The 20,258-nt window shown below is 45.9% G+C and overlaps 1 protein-coding gene across 1 annotated transcript in view; it reads right to left on the bottom strand.

Annotated features, from left to right (window-relative positions):
* Positions 1–13,993: 13,993 nt before the first annotated feature.
* GALNT18 (polypeptide N-acetylgalactosaminyltransferase 18) overlaps positions 13,994–20,258 on the bottom strand; it is a 726,672-nt gene continuing 720,407 nt past the window's right edge. The window contains exon 11 of the mRNA XM_030200982.1: positions 13,994–14,411. Coding sequence (XP_030056842.1) covers positions 14,265–14,411 — 147 coding nt within the window. The 3' untranslated portion in view covers positions 13,994–14,264. The remainder of the gene's footprint in view (positions 14,412–20,258) is intronic.

Below are 20,258 nucleotides of genomic sequence, written 5' to 3'. Positions count from 1 at the left end.
TTGCAATAAGGGCTTCTGCGCTAACCCAGCAGCACTGCCCGATTACCGAGGTAACTGCTGTGGTAAACAATAGGGACCTATTTTCCCTAGCGCAAGAAATGGTGCGCACTAGGGGTGGAACTACCACCGATGCCCGCATTGGGCCAGTGGTAGTTCTAGATTGCCATGTGGTAAGTCTGCGGTGGGCTTACCATTGCTTAGTAAAAGGGCCCCTTAGGTATCTGACAGCAGATGGGGTGAGCATTTCCTTGCACCTAAAGTTTGGCAAATAAATGCAGACTTATGCAGACGTGAATCACTTGTTCACTCTTTCCAAAAATACTAGGACTAGGGGGGCAAGCAATGAAGCTACAAAGTAGTAAATTAAAAACAAATCAGAGAAAATATTTCTTCACTCAGTGAGTAAATAAACTCTGGAATTTTGTTGCCAGTGAATGTGGTAAAAGCAGTTAGCTTAGGCAGCAGCGTAGCAAGGACGGGGCGGTGGGGGCGGTCCGCCCCGGGTGCACGCCGCTGGAGGGGTGCAGAGAGCAGCCGCACGCCTGTTGGCTCCGCTGTTTCCCTGCTCCCTCTGCCCCGGAACAGGTTATTGTTCCGGGGCAGAGGGAGCAGGGAAACAGCGGAGCCGACAGGCATGCGGCTGCTCCCAGCAGCCAAGAATGCACTCGGGGGGTGTGGGGGTGTGTCATGCTGCACCCGGGGGGGGGGGGGGGGGGGGTGCGCATCGGCAATCCGCCCCGGTTGGCAGCCAACCTAAGAACGTCACTGAGCTTAGGTTTAAAAAAGGTTTGGATAACTTCCTAAAAGAAAAGTCCATAAGCCATTATCAAGATGGACTTGGGGAAAATCCACTGCTAAGGATAAGCAGTATGAAATGTATTGTACTTTCTGGAATCTTGCCAGGGACTTGTAACCTGGATTGGCCACTTTTGGAAGCAGGATACTGGGCTTCATGGATCTTCGGTCTGCCCCAGTATGGCAACGCTTATGTTCTTATGTTAAAATGACAATTACATATGTAATTGCTATTATAAAATTCACTCTTAGAGCGTATATTTTAGGCAACCTTTTGAGAATTTTTCCTCATAATTGGGAGAATTCTCTATATGACATCAAACATTAGGTGCTATTTCTGCACTAAATTTTCAGTGTGGAAAAGTGTTCTAACAGATGCAAGGCACTGCAATGGGGCAGAAATGGCAGATCCACACTAAAACACACTTACACACCCCTTTATAGAATAGCAACTGTTTCCGTACAGACCTGCACAGGGGGCATAGCCATGGGAGGGGCATGGGCAGGTCAGGGGTGTTCCATTAAAATATGCAGTGTTAAAGACTAGTTCAGATCTGCACCCACCATGATTTATTTCTGATTTTAGTTGGTGTAACTTCTCATACCCAAAGTTGAGCACCTGATTCCCATATCATGATTTAGAAGCCCTTTACGAGAAGAAAAAAAGTCTCTGCACCAATAACAGGGTTAGGTGTCCCTATAACTAGCCCCTCCAAATGACACACTGAACACGATTTATATCAAATTACTACTCTACCTATGAAAAGTTATTTCCTTACTTCCTCTGTGTACATTCATATGCACAAGATGGCAGCATTTTTAAGAATTTAACTTCTTTTTTTTTTTACAGTATGCTCCCCACCCCACCTCTCCTACCTATTATAGATCTCCTCCCTGATCTCCACAGCAGAAGGATCCCACTCCTAGCACATACCTGAAGGCAGCGTCCCTGGTGGTCTAGTGGATTCTTCGGGGCAGGAAAGATCCCCAGTCTTTCCTGCCCGCTGCCGGAGCTGACCCTCCTCCTGCTGCATCTTCTTTAAAATGGCTGCCGAGACTTATAAGGGCGGCTTCGCAAGATATCTCCTTCCTCTTTCTTCCCTCCCCTCCATCCATATGCATCTCCTTCCTCTCTCTTCCCTCTCATCCATCCATGTCCAGCTTTTTTCCTCTCCCCCCCTTCATGATCCATGTCTTGCATTTCTCCTCTCTCCTCCCGTCCATCCATGTTAATCTCACTTCCTCTCTCTTCCCTTCACTCCATCCATGTCCAGCACTTCAACTCTCTCCCCTCCCCTCCATCCACGTGCATCTCCTTCCATTGTCTGCCCTCCCCTCCATCCATGTCCAGAATTTCTCCTCTCTCCCCTAAATCCATGTGTATCTCCTCCTCTGTCTTCCCGCCCCTCCATTCATGTCCAGCATATCTACTTCCTCTGTCTTCCCTCCCTCCCCTCCATGCATGTCCAGCATTTCTCATCTCTCCTTTCCCCTCCATCCATGTGCATCTCCTTCCTCTGTCTTTCCTCCCCTTCAACATTTCTCCTCTCTTCCCATTCCTCCACTAAATCCAGCATTTCTCCTCTCTCCCCTCCCCTCCACTAAATCCAAGTCCAGCATGTCTCCTCTCTCCCCTCCCCTTCATCCATGTGCATCTCCCTCCTGTCTTCTCTCTCCTCCATCCAGGTTCAGCATTTCTTCTGCCCTCCCCTCCATCCATCCATCCATCCATGTCCAGCAACTCTCCTCTCTCCCCTGTCCTCCCCTCCCATCCATGTCCAGTGATTCTCCTCTGCCCTCCCCTCCCATGTCCAGCGAGTCTCCTTTGCCCCTATCCTCCCCTCCTATCCATGTGCAGTGATTCTCCTCTCTCCTCTGCCCTCTTCTCCCATCCATGTCCAGCAATTCTCCTCTCTCCCCTGCCCTCTTCTCCCATCCATGTCCAGTGATTCTCCTCTGCCCTCCCCTCCCATGTCCAGCGAGTCTCCTTTGCCCCTATCCTCCCCTCCTATCCATGTCCAGCAATTCTCCTCTCTCCCCTGCCCTCTTCTCTCATCCATGTCCAGTGATTCTCCTCTGCCCTCCCCTAACCATCTATGTCCAGCGATTTCTCCTCTCTCTCCTCCCCTCCCCTCCATGTCCAGTGATTCTCCTTTGTCCCCTATCCTCCCCTTCCATCCATGCACAGTGACTCACCCCAGCCTCTACCTGCCCCCCTTTTCAGCCCGAGTTCCAGTTCCAACCCCCAGCGCTGGCTCACCTGCCCACCCTCAGCTCCCCGAAAGCCCTCCTTTCCTTCCTGCCACTGCCCTGCATTTAAATATTTTATTTTACCTGGAGTCGTGCGCCAGCACTGAAAGCAGCAGGCTCGGCTCGCCTCACCTCCAGCCTTCCCTTCCCTCTCAGTGTCCCGCCTTCTTCTGATGTATTTCCTATTTCCATGAGGGTGGGACGATCTCTTTATCTCTCGCTCCCTTCAACTGCTCGCCCTCACCGAAACCTGGATCTCCCCGGAAGACACTGCCTCAGTTGCAGCCCTCTGCCATGGAGGCTATCTCTTCTCCCACACGCCCCGCCCAATCGGCCGTGGCGGAGGCGTTGGGCTACTACTATCACCCTCCTGTAGTTTCCAACCCCTCCACCTACCGCAATCTCACTGCTTCCCATCCTTCGAAGTCCATTCCATCCGGCTATTCTACCCGCTACCACTCAGAGTAGCAGTCATTTACCGCCCCCCGGATAAATCCTTCCCTTCCTTCCTTACCGACTTTGATGCTTGGCTCTCTGTCTTTCTTGACCCCTCATCTCCGTCCCTCATTCTCGGAGACTTTAACGTACATGCTGATGACCTATCCGACCCCCATACTTCTAAGTTCCTCACCCTAACATCCTCCTTCAACCTCCAGCTGTGCTCCACCACCCCTACTCACCGTGACGGACATTGTCTTGACCTCGTCCTCTCCTCCTCCGGCTCACCCTCCAATTTCCACATCTCAGCTCTTCCTCTCTCCGACCATCACCTGATCACATTCACACTTCTTCACTCCCCCCCCCCCTCCACCCCGTCCAACTTTAACCACCACCTCCAGGAACCTCCAGGCTATTGACCCCTCCACCCTATCATCTACTATCTCTAATCTCCTCCCCTCCATCACGTCCCTCGTAACTGTCGACACAGCGGTCTCCGCTTACAATACCGCTCTCTCCTCTGCTTTGGACACCCTCGCGCCATCCATCTCCCGTCCCACAAAGCGCACCAATCCCCAGCCCTGGCTGACTCCTTGCATCCGTTACCTTCGCTCCTGCACCCGATCCGCTGAGCGCCTCTGGAGGAAATCTCATACCCTTTCAGACTTCCTCCACTACAAATTCATGCTATCCTCCCTCCACTCCTCCCTATTCCGTGCAAAACAGGACTACTACACCCAATTGACCAATTCTCTCAGCTCCAACCCTCGTCGTCTCTTCACCACCCTTAACTCCCTCCTAAAAGTGCCCCCCGCTCCTACTCCCCCCTTCTCTCTCTCCTCAATCACTAGCCAACTACTTCCGCGACAAAGTGCAAAAGATCAACCTTGAGTTCACGACCAAACCTCCACCTCCCCTTCACCCTTTTACCCTCTCCCTCAACCAACCTACCCAGGTCTCCTTCTCCTCCTTTCCTGAGATCACCGAGGATGAAATTTCCCGCCTTCTTTCCTCCTCGAAATGCACCACCTGTTCCTCTGATCCCATCCCCACCAACCTACTCAACACTATCTCCCATACTGTCACCCCCGCCATCTGTCGCATCCTCAACCTCTCTCTCTCCACGGCAACTGTCCCTGACACCTTCAAACACGCTGTTGTCACACCTCTCCTAAAAAAACCTTCACTTGACCCTACCTGCCCCTCTAACTACCGCCCCATCTCTCTTTTACCCTTCCTTTCCAAATTACTTGAGCGCGCCGTTCACAGCCGCTGCCTTGACTTTCTCTCCTCTCATGACATCCTCGATCCACTTCAATCCGGTTTTCGCCCTCTGCACTCGACAGAAACAGCACTCTCTAAAGTTTGCAATGACCTGCTCCTGGCCAAATCCAGAGGTCATTACTCCATCCTCATCCTCCTCGATCTTTCCGCCGCGTTTGACACTGTCAACCATGATTTACTTCTTGCCACGTTATCCTCTTTTGGATTCCAAGGCCCTGTCCTCTCCTGGTTCTCCTCTTATCTCTCCCACCGCACCTTCAGGGTACACTCCCATGGATCTTCCTCCACTCCCATCCCACTATCTGTTGGAGTTCCCCAGGGATCTGTCCTTGGACCCCTTCTCTTCTCAATCTACACCTCTTCCCTGGGCTCGCTGATCTCGTCTCATGGTTTCCAGTATCATCTTTATGCTGATGACACTCAGCTTTACCTCTCCACACCTGACATCACCGCGGTGACCCAGGCCAAGGTATCGGCCTGTTTATCCGACATCGCGGCATGGATGTCCAACCGCCACCTGAAGCTGAACATGTCCAAGACCGAGCTCCTCGTCTTTCCTCCCAAACCCACTTCTCCTCTTCCTCCACTCTCTATCTCTGTTGATAACACCCTCATCCTCCCCGTCCCATCTGCCCGCAACCTCGGAGTCATCTTCGACTCCTCCCTCTCCTTCTCTGCGCATATCCAACAGACTGCCAAGACCTGTCGCTTCTTCCTCTTCAACATCAGCAAAATTCGCCCTTTCCTCTCTGAGCACACCACCAGAACTCTCGTCCACGCTCTCATTACCTCTCGCCTTGATTACTGCAACTTACTCCTCACCGGCCTCCCACTCAGCCATCTATTCCCCCTTCAATCAGTTCAGTACGCTGCTGCACGTCTTATATTCCGCCAAAACCGATATACTCATATCACCCCTCTCCTCAAATCACTTCATTGGCTTCCAATCAGATATCGCATACAATTCAAGCTCCTCCTCCTCACCTACAAGTGCACTCAGTCTGCGGCTCCTCACTACCTCTCCACCCTCATCTCCCCCTATGTTCCCGCCCGTAACCTCCGCTCACAGGACAAAGCCCTTCTCTCAGTACCCTTCTCCACCACTGCCAACTCCAGGCTCCGCTCATTCTGCCTTGCTTCACCCTATGCCTGGAACAATCTTCCTTTACCCATACGCCATGCCCCCTCCCTACCCATCTTCAAATCTCTGCTTAAAACTCACCTCTTCTATGCTGCCTTCGGCGCCTAACCGCTCTAGATAGACAGAATGCCCCAATCTATCCCCGCTATTAGATTAACTGCTCACTCGTCCTCTAGATTGTTCACTTGTCTTTAGATTGTTCTCTTGTCTTTTAGATTGTAAGCTCTTTGAGCAGGGACCGTCCTTCTATGTTTAAATTGTACAGCGCTGCGTAACCCTAGTAGCGCTTTAGAAATGCTAGTTAGTAGTAGTAGTAGGAAAGGGAAGGCTGGAGGTGAGCCGAGCCTGCTGCTTTCAGTGCCGCCGCGGCGACTCGAGGTAAAATAAAATATTTAAATGCAGGGCTGCGGCAGGAAGGAAAGGAGGGCTATTGGGGAGCTGAGGGCGGGCAGGTGAGCCGGCGCTGGGAGTCTGTGACCCTGCAGCTCACGGGGTGGGGGAGGAGAGGCAAGACGGCTCACACTCCCACAACAACCGGCTCGCAAGATGCCAAAAAATTTTAAGAACAAGCCAGTGTGAGCTGGCTCCAGCACACCACTTTGGGGTCCTTTTACTATACTGTGACAAAAGTGGCCCTGCGCTAGTGGTGGTAGCTGATTTTGCCATGCTCTAGGGCCCCTTTTACTGCAGTGGGTAAAAAGGCCAAAAACAATTTGTCCATGTAGTAAGTTTGCACTTGCTGCACGGCCATTTCTGGGGGGGGGGGAGCACTTACCGCCACCCATTGAGGAGGTGGTAAGGGCTCCCGTGTTAACCTGGTGGTAACTGGGCAGTGCACAGTGCTGTCCAATTACTGCTGGCTAATCTCCTGCGGTATTAATTTTACAAAACTTTCGGCAGTGCCAGAAATGCCGTGCGCTGAGGGCAGAAACTACCGCTGGCAGCTGTGTTGGTCCGGCGGTAGTTCTGGGTTGGTGCATGGCACGCCCACAATGAGCTAGCCATGCTTTGGTAAAAGGGCTCCTTAGAATTCAGTGGTACCCAGAGGCAACAGATACAACAAGCAGAGGCAAATGATCGTCATAGGCATAGAGACAGATGGATGTTTTTATGTTTATATTCTGATGCTGCTCTTGCTTTTCCTTTCCAACTTTCCCCTTTCAATTTAATTTGCTCAGCTAATTCTGGGTTCATGGTCTTGACTACATGTACATAACACTTCTTGATGAAAGAGTTTCATGGCTACCTAGATTTCTAATGGGCAGTATGATTATTTCTAAAACTATTCTGTCACAAGCATTCACTTTAAAGGTTAGCTTTACTTTAAGGTGGTATTAGAGCATAAATACACATTAAGTCTGATTTCAAAGGCTGAGAAGCTGTGTACACTGCACTATAAAAACTAATTATACATCTTTTTGGATGAGTTTCTGAAGGCTGCATTGGGTCTCTTGTGTACAGAAATCATTTTAAGGCAGACAGTAGTTGCCAAGAAATGGGACTAATTTACATTTTCTAATGAGGGAATTATTTCATGCAACACCACATAGGCTTCCATTTGTAATAAGAGGAGGCCCAATCTAGATTTAAAAAAAAGAAGAAGAAATTAGAGGCAAGAACCATGCTCAGAAGAAAACGTTGCAATGTTTTCTCACAGTGTGGTTTCTTCTATAGGCTGCACATAATAGGTAGGGAAAATTACTCTCACAGAAATTTCAAGTTAAGCAAAGCTAACACATTTTTTTTGCCAGTGAGCAGCAAAATTAAAACATGCATGTTTGTTGTATATTTATTATGTGATTTAAAGGGAGCAAGATACAGTCTGTTTGTTCAACCATTTTGCAATACTATGAGCAAAGAACATCAAACAATGAGTGTCAAGAACGAGAGATATTTATAACAAAAAATATTCTTTCAGCAGGGATGGGTAGAATGACATCAAGACTGGTGTCAGCTTTCTATGGGGTCCTTTTACAAAGGCACACCAGTGGTTTTAGTGCTCGCTAATGATTAGCACACGCTAAATGCTAGAGACGCCCACAGAAATATATGGGTTTCTCTAATGTTTAGTGCGTGCTTATTTTTAGTGCATGCTAAAAACGCTACTGCACCTTTGTAAAAGGACCCTTACGGAAGCAAACTGGCATTTAGTCATATTGGCACTGGAAAAGATATTTCCTGCAGATTGGATCAGCATAAGGACTGTCCTTCAAGGCCATAGAGTTGCAATCAAAGGTATGAAAACCTTCAGAGAATCAGCATTGATAGATAAAACCCTCCAAGCCACTGCAATAATAAAACCTATATCATAGATGTCCGAGCACAGCATATGGATCTACAGACACTTATATTTAAACACTTTTGCCTCCTTGACCTAGTTAACGTCCAGTGGCCTACAATGACTCAGACAATGAGTGCCAGTAGCCAGTTAAGACCTGGCACTGGATATCTGAGTCTAATTCAGCCCACAGTGGTCAGTGCAAAAGAATAAGTGAGCCCTCTACACACTTTTGAGACCTCTAAGGTCTTATTAAGATGGACTTAATTCTAGGATAAGCAGCATAAAATGCATTGTACTGTTTTGCTGGGCTTGATGGACCTTTGGTCTGTCCCAGTATGGCAATGCTTATGGTCTTATGTACTACCCATTTTGTCCCCAGCCACATATCTATACTTGGCCCGTTGGCTACATAGTAAGATGTTTCATTGAATTGTAGGAACAGCATTAACATCATATCTATGTTATTTGAATGTTCTAACACATATCTATTATGTGTTTCATTGGTATTGTGCTGTAATTGTATTATATCTATGTTATTCGAATGTTCTTCCATGCTGTATATGATGGGTACTGTTTGCATTGTACTGACATTTATCAAATTTCTGTTATATGATGTTCTACAGTGCTGTTAAATGTGTATATTTTTGATACCCTTTCATGTTAGTCCTTTTCAATTTGCTGTTTCCAAGTTTAGCTCTTTGATTGTCTTTATGTTTCTGTTTGGACATTTTACAATTGCTTGCTGTTAAAAAAATTGTAAGTTTTATGTTAAACTGTACCAGCTGTACACCACCTTGGGTGAATCTCTTCATAAAGGCAATTAACAAATTCCAATCAACCATTCCATAATTACACTATTTGAAAAACTCTGACTGCCATATCTGACTACTGCCCCCTCTATTTGTACATATTTATTTTATCATTATTATTTATTGCATTTGTATCCCACATTTTCCCACCTATTTGCAGGCTCAATGTGGCTTACATAGTTTAGTAATGATATTGTCATTCCAGGATATCAGATACAATTAGTAATATGTAGAGATTAAGTAAGGGGAAGAAGAAGGAAGTGATTGGGCGGGTAAGTTTAGAAGGTGGACTTTCATAACTGGATGGATTGGTGAGGTGGATTGTTGGGCTATAGGTTCTCTTTGTAGGCCTTGTTGAAGAAATTTTACCAACTCTACTCTTTAATTATATATGCCTTGCATATACCAGCATATTGTGTTCAATTCTGGTCGCCGTATCTCAAAAAAGATATAGTGGAATTAGAAAAGGTGCAGAGAAGGGCGATGAAAATGATAAAGGGGATGGGATGACTTCCCTATGAGGAAAGGCTAAAGTGGCTAGGGCTCTTCGGCTTTGAGAAAAGACGGCTGAGGGGAGATACGATAGAGGTCTATAAAATAATGAGTGGAGTGGAAAGGGTAGATGTGAAGTGTCTGTTTACGCTTTCCAAATATACTAGGACTAGGGGGCATGCGATGAAGCTACAATGTAGTAAATTTAAAATGAATCGGAGAAAATATTTCTTCACTCAATGTGTAATTAAACTCTGGAATTCGTTGCCAGAGAATGTGGTAAAGGCGGTTAGCTTAGCGGAGTTTAAAAAAAGGTTTGGACAGCTTTCTAAAGATAAAGTCCATAGACTATTATTAAATGGACTTGGGGAAAATCCACTATTTCTGGGATAAGCAGTATAGAATGTTTTGTACTTTTTTGGGATCTTGCCAGGTATTTGTGACCTGGATTTGCCACTGTTGGAAACAGGATGCTGGGCTTGATGGACTTCTGGTCTTTCCCAGTATGGCAATACTTATATCTCTATGGGATTCCAATCAGCGATGGACATGGTAAAATCATTATATGTTGTGATACCTGCAAGTGAGCCTTCTCCGGAGTAGACCCCACATTCTGGAATGCACTCCCTGAAAGGCTGCGCTTAACACAAGACTATCTCTACTTCAGAAAGCAGGTGAAAGCTTGGCTCTTCAACCAGGCCTTTAATGGAAGAAGTAGCTAACTTCTTAGTCTCACATACACACACAAGGAGTGACTCAGCCTGCACATACTGCAGCAGGACATGTTTATCCACTCTACCCTAGCTGAGATAACATTGAATCATCTCTCTGACCTCATGTGCAACTTTCTTTAAATTGGTCACCTTATTTTCTAACTCCTCTTACTCTCTTACCTATTTATATGTTCCATCTTTGTTTATACCCTATGCTGACTATTAACATGTTCTATTACATATTGTGTTGACATTGTAAGTAGTATACTATGCCATACTTTGTATTGTTATTTGAATACTTTTACTGCTATAATTGTCTATTGCTTATGTTTGATTTATTCTTACTGTACACCGCTGTGCGTGAATTCTTTAAAAAATAAAACCTAATAAATAAATAAATAAATATCTTACACAGCCCAGTTCAGCTTGTCTCCCATTTGTAGCTTGAACTGAATTCCATGTTTGGTCAACATGCATTTTCTTACCTAGTACTGAGATAAATATTTACAGACTTGCATTTAAGCTGAAAGTATTCCTAGACAGGCATAGCAACGGTCTTCAGCTATTTACAGATATTTCAACTGAGAATATTCAGATTTTTGGAACAAATTCAGGGGGTCTTTTACAAAGGTATGCTAGGATTTTTAGCGTGCGCTAAATGCTAGAGACACCCGTATATCCCTATAGGTGTCTCTAGCATTTAGCACATGCTAAAAATGCTAGAGCGCCTTAATAAAAGGATCCCCTCAATAAACTGGAGGAGAATCTTTGCAGATCTGGATCTGGATTTGATCTGGGTGTGGAAGGAGCAGTTCTAATACAAAGCAACACTGTAGAACTATGATTTTCATAGTGGTCTCCTTGTCATAGAAATACCTGCTGTACAGCACCATTGGTGAATCTCTTTATACAGACAGTTTACATTGCGGAGAGTTCTAGTATTCACGATTCTTGCATGAAGTCTAAGCAGCAAGGTATTAGATATCTTGTTTAATTTGTAGAGGCTAGCCAAGAATTCCACACATACAACAGAAGACTCCTGAGGAAGGCCTTTTTTGGCCAAAACACAACTCATGTCGAATCGCAGATGATTGCAATAAAGCTACAATATTGGACACTGTCTGCTGTTCAATCATTTGTCGCCCTCGCTGTGTTTTACTTGTTTGTGTGACTACAAGGTTTGCTGTTCTTTGCTTGTTTTTTTTGCCTTGCCAGCAATTAAACAGAATTAGAATGCTTTTTTCATATAGATACCAAGAACATCAGATTGTTGCTTTTAAATATAGTCGTAAAAAAAAGACAGGAGAAATAAGATGACTATGAACTAATAACTCTAAAATTGTCACTATTTTGATTTTATTGTGATACCTCTATAAGGGGCTCCCCTGAGGAAGATGTTCGTAGAGAACCAAAACGCTGCTGGTAAGACGTAGGGTTTATTAGTTTTTCATTTATTTAGGGGCCTTTTTACTAAAGGGTTGGCACGCCGCAACAAGTTTGCTGTGTGCCAATCTGGAACTATCGCTGGACTACTGCGGGAGCCAGGCAGTAGTTCCCACCTCCAGCACACATCATTTCTGGTGCTACAAAAATATTTCTACTTTTGGCATGCCAGTGCTTACCCGGCAGTAATCACTGCCCGGTTTCTTTCGGGTTAGTGCAAGAGCCCTTACCGCCACCTCAATGGGTTGTGGTACGTGCACTCCTCAAAACTGGCCATGCAGCAAGTGGTTCACTTACTGCACCGCCATTTGTTTTCCAGCAAAAAAGACAGCCTTTTACCTGCTGCAGTAAAAGGGGGCCTCAGCATGAGTCAAAAACATGTGACACTAGCGCTGGCCTCCTTTTACCACAGCTTAGTAAAAGGACCCCTCACTGTTTTTATTCAGATTTGTTTTTTCCTGCATATACAGGAATGGACAAAACTACAAACACTGTTCAACCTGTAAGACATCAAACATATAAACGGTGAGTGACCGACTCACTCGTAAATGCGCAGTAGAGACTTCCCTCTCTGTCCCGCCCCCACGACAATACGTGATGATGAGGGCGAGACAGAGAGGGAAATTGCGCCACCGAGGTTGATACCGCTGCCCCCCGCCCGAGGTCGCCGCTACCGTTACCCCCCCACCCGGCCCGGGCCCTCTCTCCGCTACTAAACTTACACATCCATTCACCGGAACGCAGCAAGCACATCAGCTGAGCTGCCGTCGGCCTTCCTTCCCTGCCTGTGTCCCACCCTCGCTGACGTTACGTCACAGGAGGGTGGGACACAGGCAGAGAAGGAAGGGCCGACGGCAGCTCAGCTGATGTGCTTGCTGCGTTCCGGTGAATGGATGTGTAAGTTTAGTAGCGGAGAGAGGGCCTGGGCCGGGTGGAGGGATGGCGGCGACTCCGGAGGTGGGGGGGGGGGGGGAAACAGTAGCGGTGGCGACCTCGTGGGGAGGGGGAAGGAAAACCCCAATACCAACGCGTTTTTACGGGCTCAACGGCTAGTTTCATACATAAATTACTTAAAAGGAACAGCTTTCCGGATGTTACTTGCCCTTACAATTTGAGAATATCCACTTGTAGATGAACTTGGAAGACTACAAAAGGAAAAAGACATTAACTTGATCAAACAGTGGTACACAAACGAAAGCAAAAAATGAAATATAGTGTCACTCTTTGTAAGTCTCCTGCATAATTTCCATGCTTGTGTTACAGCTGGCATGTTCTGAACAGTGTTATGATCATGGTCCAAGTAAACAGCTAATTACACAATATTAACATAGGCATTGCTTGATCGGGAGAAGGAGCTAAGTTCCAGGCTGCATCGTTAATGCGGGAAAAACCGTCACTGCAGCAATATTGTCTCCTTCAAATTCAATACAGCATGACTTCTTTTCTCCTGGACTTAAACAGCAGCAATATTTTTAGATTAGCATGAAATACAGCAACCATAGCAAGATATTATCTTCATTAAGGGGTCCTTTTACTAAAGGCAGTGGCGTTCCTAGGGGGGCTGACACCCGGGGCGGATCGCCGATGCGCCCCGCCCCCCCCGGATGCAGCGTGACCCCCCCGGCGAAAGGACAACCCCGCGAAGGAACCCCCCCCCAGGTGCACGCCGCTGGGGGGGGTGCCGCGCGCGCCTGTCCTCCGTTCATTCTATGCTTTGTTCCGGGGCAGAGAAGAAGCATGGAACGAACGGAGGACAGGCGCGCGCGGCACCCCCCCAGAGCCGTGCACCCGGGGCGGACCGCACCCACCGCCCCCTCCTAGGAACGCCACTGACTAAAGGGCTGGCACGCAATAGGCTTGCCAGGTGCCAATCTGGAAGTACCACTGGTCTACCGCTGCAGCCCAGCGGTAATTCTGCCGCCAGTGTGCAGCATTTCTGGCACTATGGAAATTTATTTTCGTATTTTTACCTCTGGGTTAGCACTGGAACCCTTACCTCCATCTCAATAGGTGGAGGTAAGTGCTCCCCCCCCCCCCCCCCGAAATGGCCGCGCAGCAACTGCGAATTTAATACACAGAAATGTCTTTTTTTGGCCTTTTTAACCTCTCTGGCAAAAGTGGCATTGGCAGGTGGCAAAAACACATGCTACCGCTAGTGCAGGACCCTTTTTACTGCAGCTTGGTAAAAGAGCACCTAAATTATCTTTATATAACCAATAGACCCCTAAAAAATAATTAACCCTTCTGGCAATATATTGATTCATGTGATTTTTTTTGCTCCAACTACAACTACTTTGAAATCAATAAAATGAAAACATTTTTTACTCAATAAAATTTTATTGTCAGATTTATAAATATTCTCCAATTTGTTCCTTATTTACATATGCAAAATAGTTTACGACATTTTACCTTCACCCATCACTCAGCATCTTTCTAGGAACACCATGAAAATTTATTTGAAATAAAAAAAATATTTATTTTTAGCCCACAACCTGAATGTCCATTTTCGTTAATAATAATAATAATAATAATAATAAAAGACCCGCAAAATCCCATACAGCAGGCATCATTGCAATATTTGCTACACAGTAGCAAAAGGATTGTGCTCCTGGACTCTGTTATGATGCCAGGCTTTTCAAGACATTGGTAATACTCCAGCGCTGACCAGTGCATTTCTGAAGCACCAGCTGAAATCCAAACTCATTGTCACTGTTCTCTTGTAACTCCAAGCAGCGCTTAGATTTCCTGTTCTGGATTGGACCGCCCTACAAACAGGAAAACCACAAGTTAGATAAGTTGCCTTTAATGCTAGCCATTTCAGAATTGGGTATGGCAGCCTAGTTTTACTGAAACACTTGCTTCCTTTTGCCACTGCAGGGCAGCGTAGCAGATGTATTCACGTCACAGTCCAATCAGAATTCTACATATCTAAGGGCCCCTTTTACTAAGCTGCAGTAAAAGGGTCTCTGTTCGCAGAGTCCCCTTTTACAGCAGCGAGTAAAAAGGTGGAAAAAAAGAAATGGCCACGTGGTTAGTTTGCACTTGTCATGCAGCCATTTTGGAGGGAGCGCTTACCACCACTCATTGAGGTGGCGGTAAAGTCTCACACACCAACCCAGCAGTAACCCCCTGTGGTGACAATTTTCTAAAAATTCTGGCAGCGCAGGAAATGCCGCGCGCTGGGGGTGAAACTACCGTCGGTGGTCCGGTGGTAGTTCCGGATTGCCACATGGCAACACTTTAGTAAAAAGGCCTCTGCTGCACCCCATAATGTCACAACCATGAAACCTTTTCAGGAACGGCATCAATAGTCAACAAAGAGGTGAGAAGAACAGGATTAAAGGATAAGCAGAGGGTGGATGGAATAAACCAATTTCTTATTCTTGATGCCAATAAGAGATGCACATTCATAATTTTCCCACTACTTTACAAAAGGCTCTGCCAAATATGGAGCCCTTTGTAAAATACTATAAGGATATACAGAAGAGCTGGTGTAATTGCTGGCATGTCCAGCAGGAACAGAGATTTTAAAAAGCTGTACATGGGGAATTAAAATCATTGCTCTCAACATCTGTGCACCCCCTCACTTCCTAATTACATCCTGCAGCAGTCCAAAACCACCTCTTAGCCCCCCTGACAGCTACACTGAAGTCCGTCACACCACCCTCACACCCCTCGGCAGCAACACTGAAGTTCCCCAACCCTGAATCCCACAACAGAAAAACTGAAGTTCTTCACCCCGTAGGATCTCCTCCTGATAGCCTCACTGAAGTCAACCAACCCCCTGACAGCAACACTGGAATCTGCCACTCTCTGACACCTCCAATAGCAAGACTGATGTCTCCCACCTCCTCTCGGCCTATCCCTTGTGCTTGATCCTTAGTGGTAGTCTCACGGCTGCCAAATAAGTTACTTTAGTTAAACCATAGAGAAGTATGTAAGTACATAAGTATTGCCATACTGGGTCAGACCAAAGATCCATCAAGCCCAGCATCCTGTTTCCAACGGTGGCCAATCCAGGTCACAAGTACCTGGCAAGATCCCAAAACAGTACAATACATTTTGTGCTGCTTACCCTAGAAATAAGCAGTGGATTTGCCCCAAGTCATTTTAATAATGGCTTATGGACTTTTCTTTTAGGAAGCTATCTAAACCTTTTTTAAACCCCGCTAACTGCTTTTACTACATTCTCTGGCAATGAATTCCAGACAGATCTAGGCAAACCCATTAAGGGGAGGCCGTATACAAATGGGCTGAAGGCTAAAGAAGACGGGGGAGGGGTTTTGGGTCAGCAAGGTAAATGAGTATAGACGGAATTCAGAGCAATCAAGGTGAGGAAAGGGTTAAGGAGAATAGGGAGGAGCTTAAAGAGGGGTTTGAAAAGAAAGAAAGAAACGAGGGTAGTGGCAGTTGGCGATTAATGAGCATAAGGCGAGCAGTGCTGACCCAGCCCACCCACCCTATGGCCAGAGCGATAATTGTCGTGGCCGGGCTTTACGCTACGTCAGTTATACATTGCAAGCACTGGGTACACAGAATCTGGGCAGATAACAGTTATAAGCTTGATGTTAAATCTTTGGAATAATGTTGAAATGTAATTTAAGAAAGAGATGCCTGCATGGTAGCAGGGATATGACAGAATGAATGGTGACACAGCTTGTCTCCCGGCTTTGACGGTCGGGAGGCCCAGAACATCGGGTGTTTGGAAAGAAGTATAGGTGCATCCTTCTATGGGATATCCCCAAAGAACAACGGGTGCTCAGAGAGAAAGCACAAAGAGGATACACAGGGTGCTTGGACGGCACACCTGTGAGGTAGTAAAAGGTAGCAGTTGTTAACAGGCTGTGTACCTAGGCAGGAGCTAAATGTTTAAAATATAGCAATTGAAGTAATATTGTATGCATTATGTTATAAATACAATGTTTTGAAGTCCTGGCTGTGGCCAAAATAAATTCCACTTTTGGTTGAAATCAGACTATTGTGTTTGTATTTAATATAAAGGGAGTACATCTGAGTGTGTGCCGAGTCCCCAATTTGTTTAATTTACACGTTGAGTGAAGAAATATTTCCTCTGGTTCGTTTTAAGTTTACTACTTTGTGGCTTCATTGCGTGCCCCCTAGTCCTAGTATTTTTGAAAAGAGTAAACAAGTGATTCACTTCTACCCATTCCATTCCACTCATTATTTTATACACCTCTATCATATCTCCCCTCAGCCATCTTTTCTCCAAGCTGAAGAGCCCTAGTCGCTTTAGCCTTTCCCCATAGGGAAGTCATCCCATCTCCTTTAATATTTTTGTCACCCTTCTCTCTACCTTTCCTAATTCCACTATATCTTTTTTTGTTTCTGTTCCAGATGTTTTAACCTTAGTATCTCATTGAAAGTGAAGCAAATTTCAAAAGTTTCTTTGGGGGGAGCTGGTGAAATATAAATACCACATCATATCATATCATAAAAGCACTATAGCAGCTCCAATATGGCTGTGCTCAGTACTGCTCAGATTACTACTCCAAATTAGCTTTGACATTTTTGGATAGCATTAATTTATATTTTCATGTAATGCCTGGGTGTATCTGTTCTGTTTCCATCTGTGAAAACAAACTACACCAATAACATTATTTTAATCTGCCAGCAATGATACAGTCATTGGCCAGGTACAACGCTTTCCAATTTTCATTAATGAGGCAGTATCAATGCATCCAGGCTTCTAAGATTAGATCTTAAGCCCTATGGATATAAAAAGCAACCATACCAGCAGATAGCTCGGCTCATGTAAAAAGCTCATGAAGGACTTATCTAGTAAACTTCTGAAAGGTCACGTACAGGGAATTTTGAAAATCATACATTTTAAGAGGAATAAAATCAATAGACTTGCAAGCTCCTAGCCTTAAGCATTCCATTAATCTTCTAACAAAGGCATAAATTGATTAATCCAGCATTTAATACTTGCTAATTGCATTTTTTTTAATTGTCAGCTTTGCTTAAATACTTGATTCTACTGAGCTGTAGATTCAGAAAGCTGTTCACCAAACATCTTTATTAATTAATGGGTCAATATTTAGACCTAAAGGTCATCTTATTCTTTCAAACCCCAACTATGGCATTTAAAAATTACACAGTTGATATTCAATGGGGTTTAATTAGGCAGGAGAAGCTCCTGCCCACTTAAACCCCACTCAGCAGAATATCCCTTCTGCCCACTATGGCACTGTGTTAGGGCCAAAGCAGTCTGTGAAGAGTATCAGGGAGAAGCCAGCAGTTATACAGGCACTGGCTATATTTAGTGCTATCTTTGCCCACTTAGCTATGTGGATATTGGTACTGACTATCAGCCGGAACCTTCCGGATCAGCGGCTGATAATCAATGCTGGTGCATGGACAGTGGCTGTATATTGCCGCTACATATGGTTGGCCATCACCACTCATTCTCCACCCTACCTCTACTCAGTACTATATGGACAGTGCTGAAATGGTTACAGTCATTTTGCTGACCAGGGCCGGTCCTAGGGTCTCTGGTGCCCCCCTGCAGACTATCAGTTGGCGCCCCCCCTGTCTAGCGCTCTTTCTCTCCTGCAGGTCTTCATCCCTGGCTACTCCCTTCTAAGCATGTGACACTGTAGCCAGTCGCTCTGGAGCTCCTATGCTGATAGTCTGCTCATTCCACTTAATGGAGGAGCCCTGCAATACACCCAAATCCTGCCATGCCCATGCAGCACCCTCTGCCTTTTAAGTTCTGAGAATCCCAGGTCTACCAAAGCACCTTTCTCCTTCCCTTCAGTGCCTCCTATTTCAGTAGAGACCCCCCCCCCCCAATCCAGGTCAGAAATACCCCTCTGACATACACACACACACACACACACACACACACACGTGCAAGCTCTGCAAAAGACTGCAATACAACTTACTTATGTCTGACTCCTGAGTCCTGATTCGAATGCAACTGCCAGAATTGACTGAGACCCCCCACACTGGGCTACACACAGCTCTGCGGCAGAGCGTGCCAGCCTGAGGACTCAGAGAGTTTCGAGAGATGCTTCAGCTTCAAGCAGGGCCGCAACCGTAAGGTACGCACTGGCGAGCGGGCACGAAGGTGCCGCAGGGGGAGGAGGCATCGTCGTGACGTCGAGAGTGGAAGGCTGGAAGGAGACAAGAGAGAAGCAAGAGCAGCGCCGTGTTGCGGGAAGCAAGCCAGGAACCGGGAAGGCGCATGGGCAGGCAGGTTTGCACCTGACCCGTCGTCGAACAGCTGGGCGGGCCGCGGGAGGGAGGCGCCCTTGAAGGCAGGCGCCCCCCTGCGGTGCTTACCCCGCTTACCGAGTTGGACCGGCTCTGTTGCTGACACTAGGGGGCAATTCTATGAGGCCCCCTAGTGTCATGTAGTAGGAACCTATATTCAATAACAGAGCTAAGCCACCAAGTTCCATTACAGAATACTAGTGTAGCCCAGTATCAGTCTGTTTGATATTCAGCCTAAGGGAGGTAGGATGGCTAAGTCCCACGGAAGGCACTGAGCCCAGTTAATCAATGACAGGCCATTTCCGGTGACTGGCACTGAATATCCATTTTTTTGGTTGGTGTGAACTTAACTGGCCAAGTGAATAGTCAACGCTGGCCAGTTAAGTTTATAGCAGTCAAAGACAGGAGTACTATTTGGCTGCTAAACTTAGCCGCTGATGCTCTTGTGGTTAGCCAGTTATATTGCATGATATAGCCAGTTAGCTGCTATGCACGTACCCTGGGATTCTATATATGGTGCCTTAATTTCCACATGGAAACCTAAGTGTATTCTATAAAAATACACGTAACTTAATTGGTTAAGTAGCTAATCAGCGCTGTTAATTGGATGTTAACAAGCAATTATCAGCACTAACTGGCATTAAGATTTATGCGCATAACTTGCTAAGCATATTCTGTAATGTGGTGTGCCTGAATTCTAAGTTGCATAGTTGTGTGGCCATGGGCGGTGCATGGGCATTTCTAAAATCTATGTGCGTTGTTATAGAAGACACCTGCTATGCACCTAATTTAGGCATCTGGATTTATGCCTAGTAAAACATGGGGTAAATGGCCGCAACTACATTTGGTCGCATGGAGAGGCACTCAGCATTATTCTATATACCACACAGAAATGTAAGCTGGTGGCAGGGATGCGCAGAACTTACAGTATTCTGTAAGTTACATGTGTAAGTAGGAGCCTCACCTATGTCTTGTCTATGCTCCGCCCCTCTGTATGCTTCCCCTTGCCAATATGTGCTATGTAAGTTAAGCAGGAATTTGCAGAATAGCCCCTATGTGCCCTACTAGTACTTATGCTGGTACCTGTGCACATACAGACACATAAGTGCACATACACACATAACTGCATATACACACATATAAGTGCTAATATTGTGCTAATATTGTAGACAAGACTGCATTTCTGAAGTAGGCTGTGAAAACTCTAAGGCTGCTAATAACTATTCTGCATGCTGTTGTAAATTCTTTAATTTGTAAATTTTGAATTTGTATTTTGTAATTCTTATCTTTTCATTAATTTTTTATTTTATTTAGGGCTGCATTTTGATTAAAATATGTAATCACGATTAATTGTGCAATTAAATGCATGATTAAAG

Source organism: Microcaecilia unicolor, chromosome 4 (assembly GCF_901765095.1).
Source record: "Microcaecilia unicolor chromosome 4, aMicUni1.1, whole genome shotgun sequence".
Taxonomy (NCBI): domain Eukaryota; kingdom Metazoa; phylum Chordata; class Amphibia; order Gymnophiona; family Siphonopidae; genus Microcaecilia; species Microcaecilia unicolor.
The sequence above is the reverse complement of the archived record's forward strand: the minus strand, read 5'-3'. Positions and strand labels throughout refer to the sequence as shown.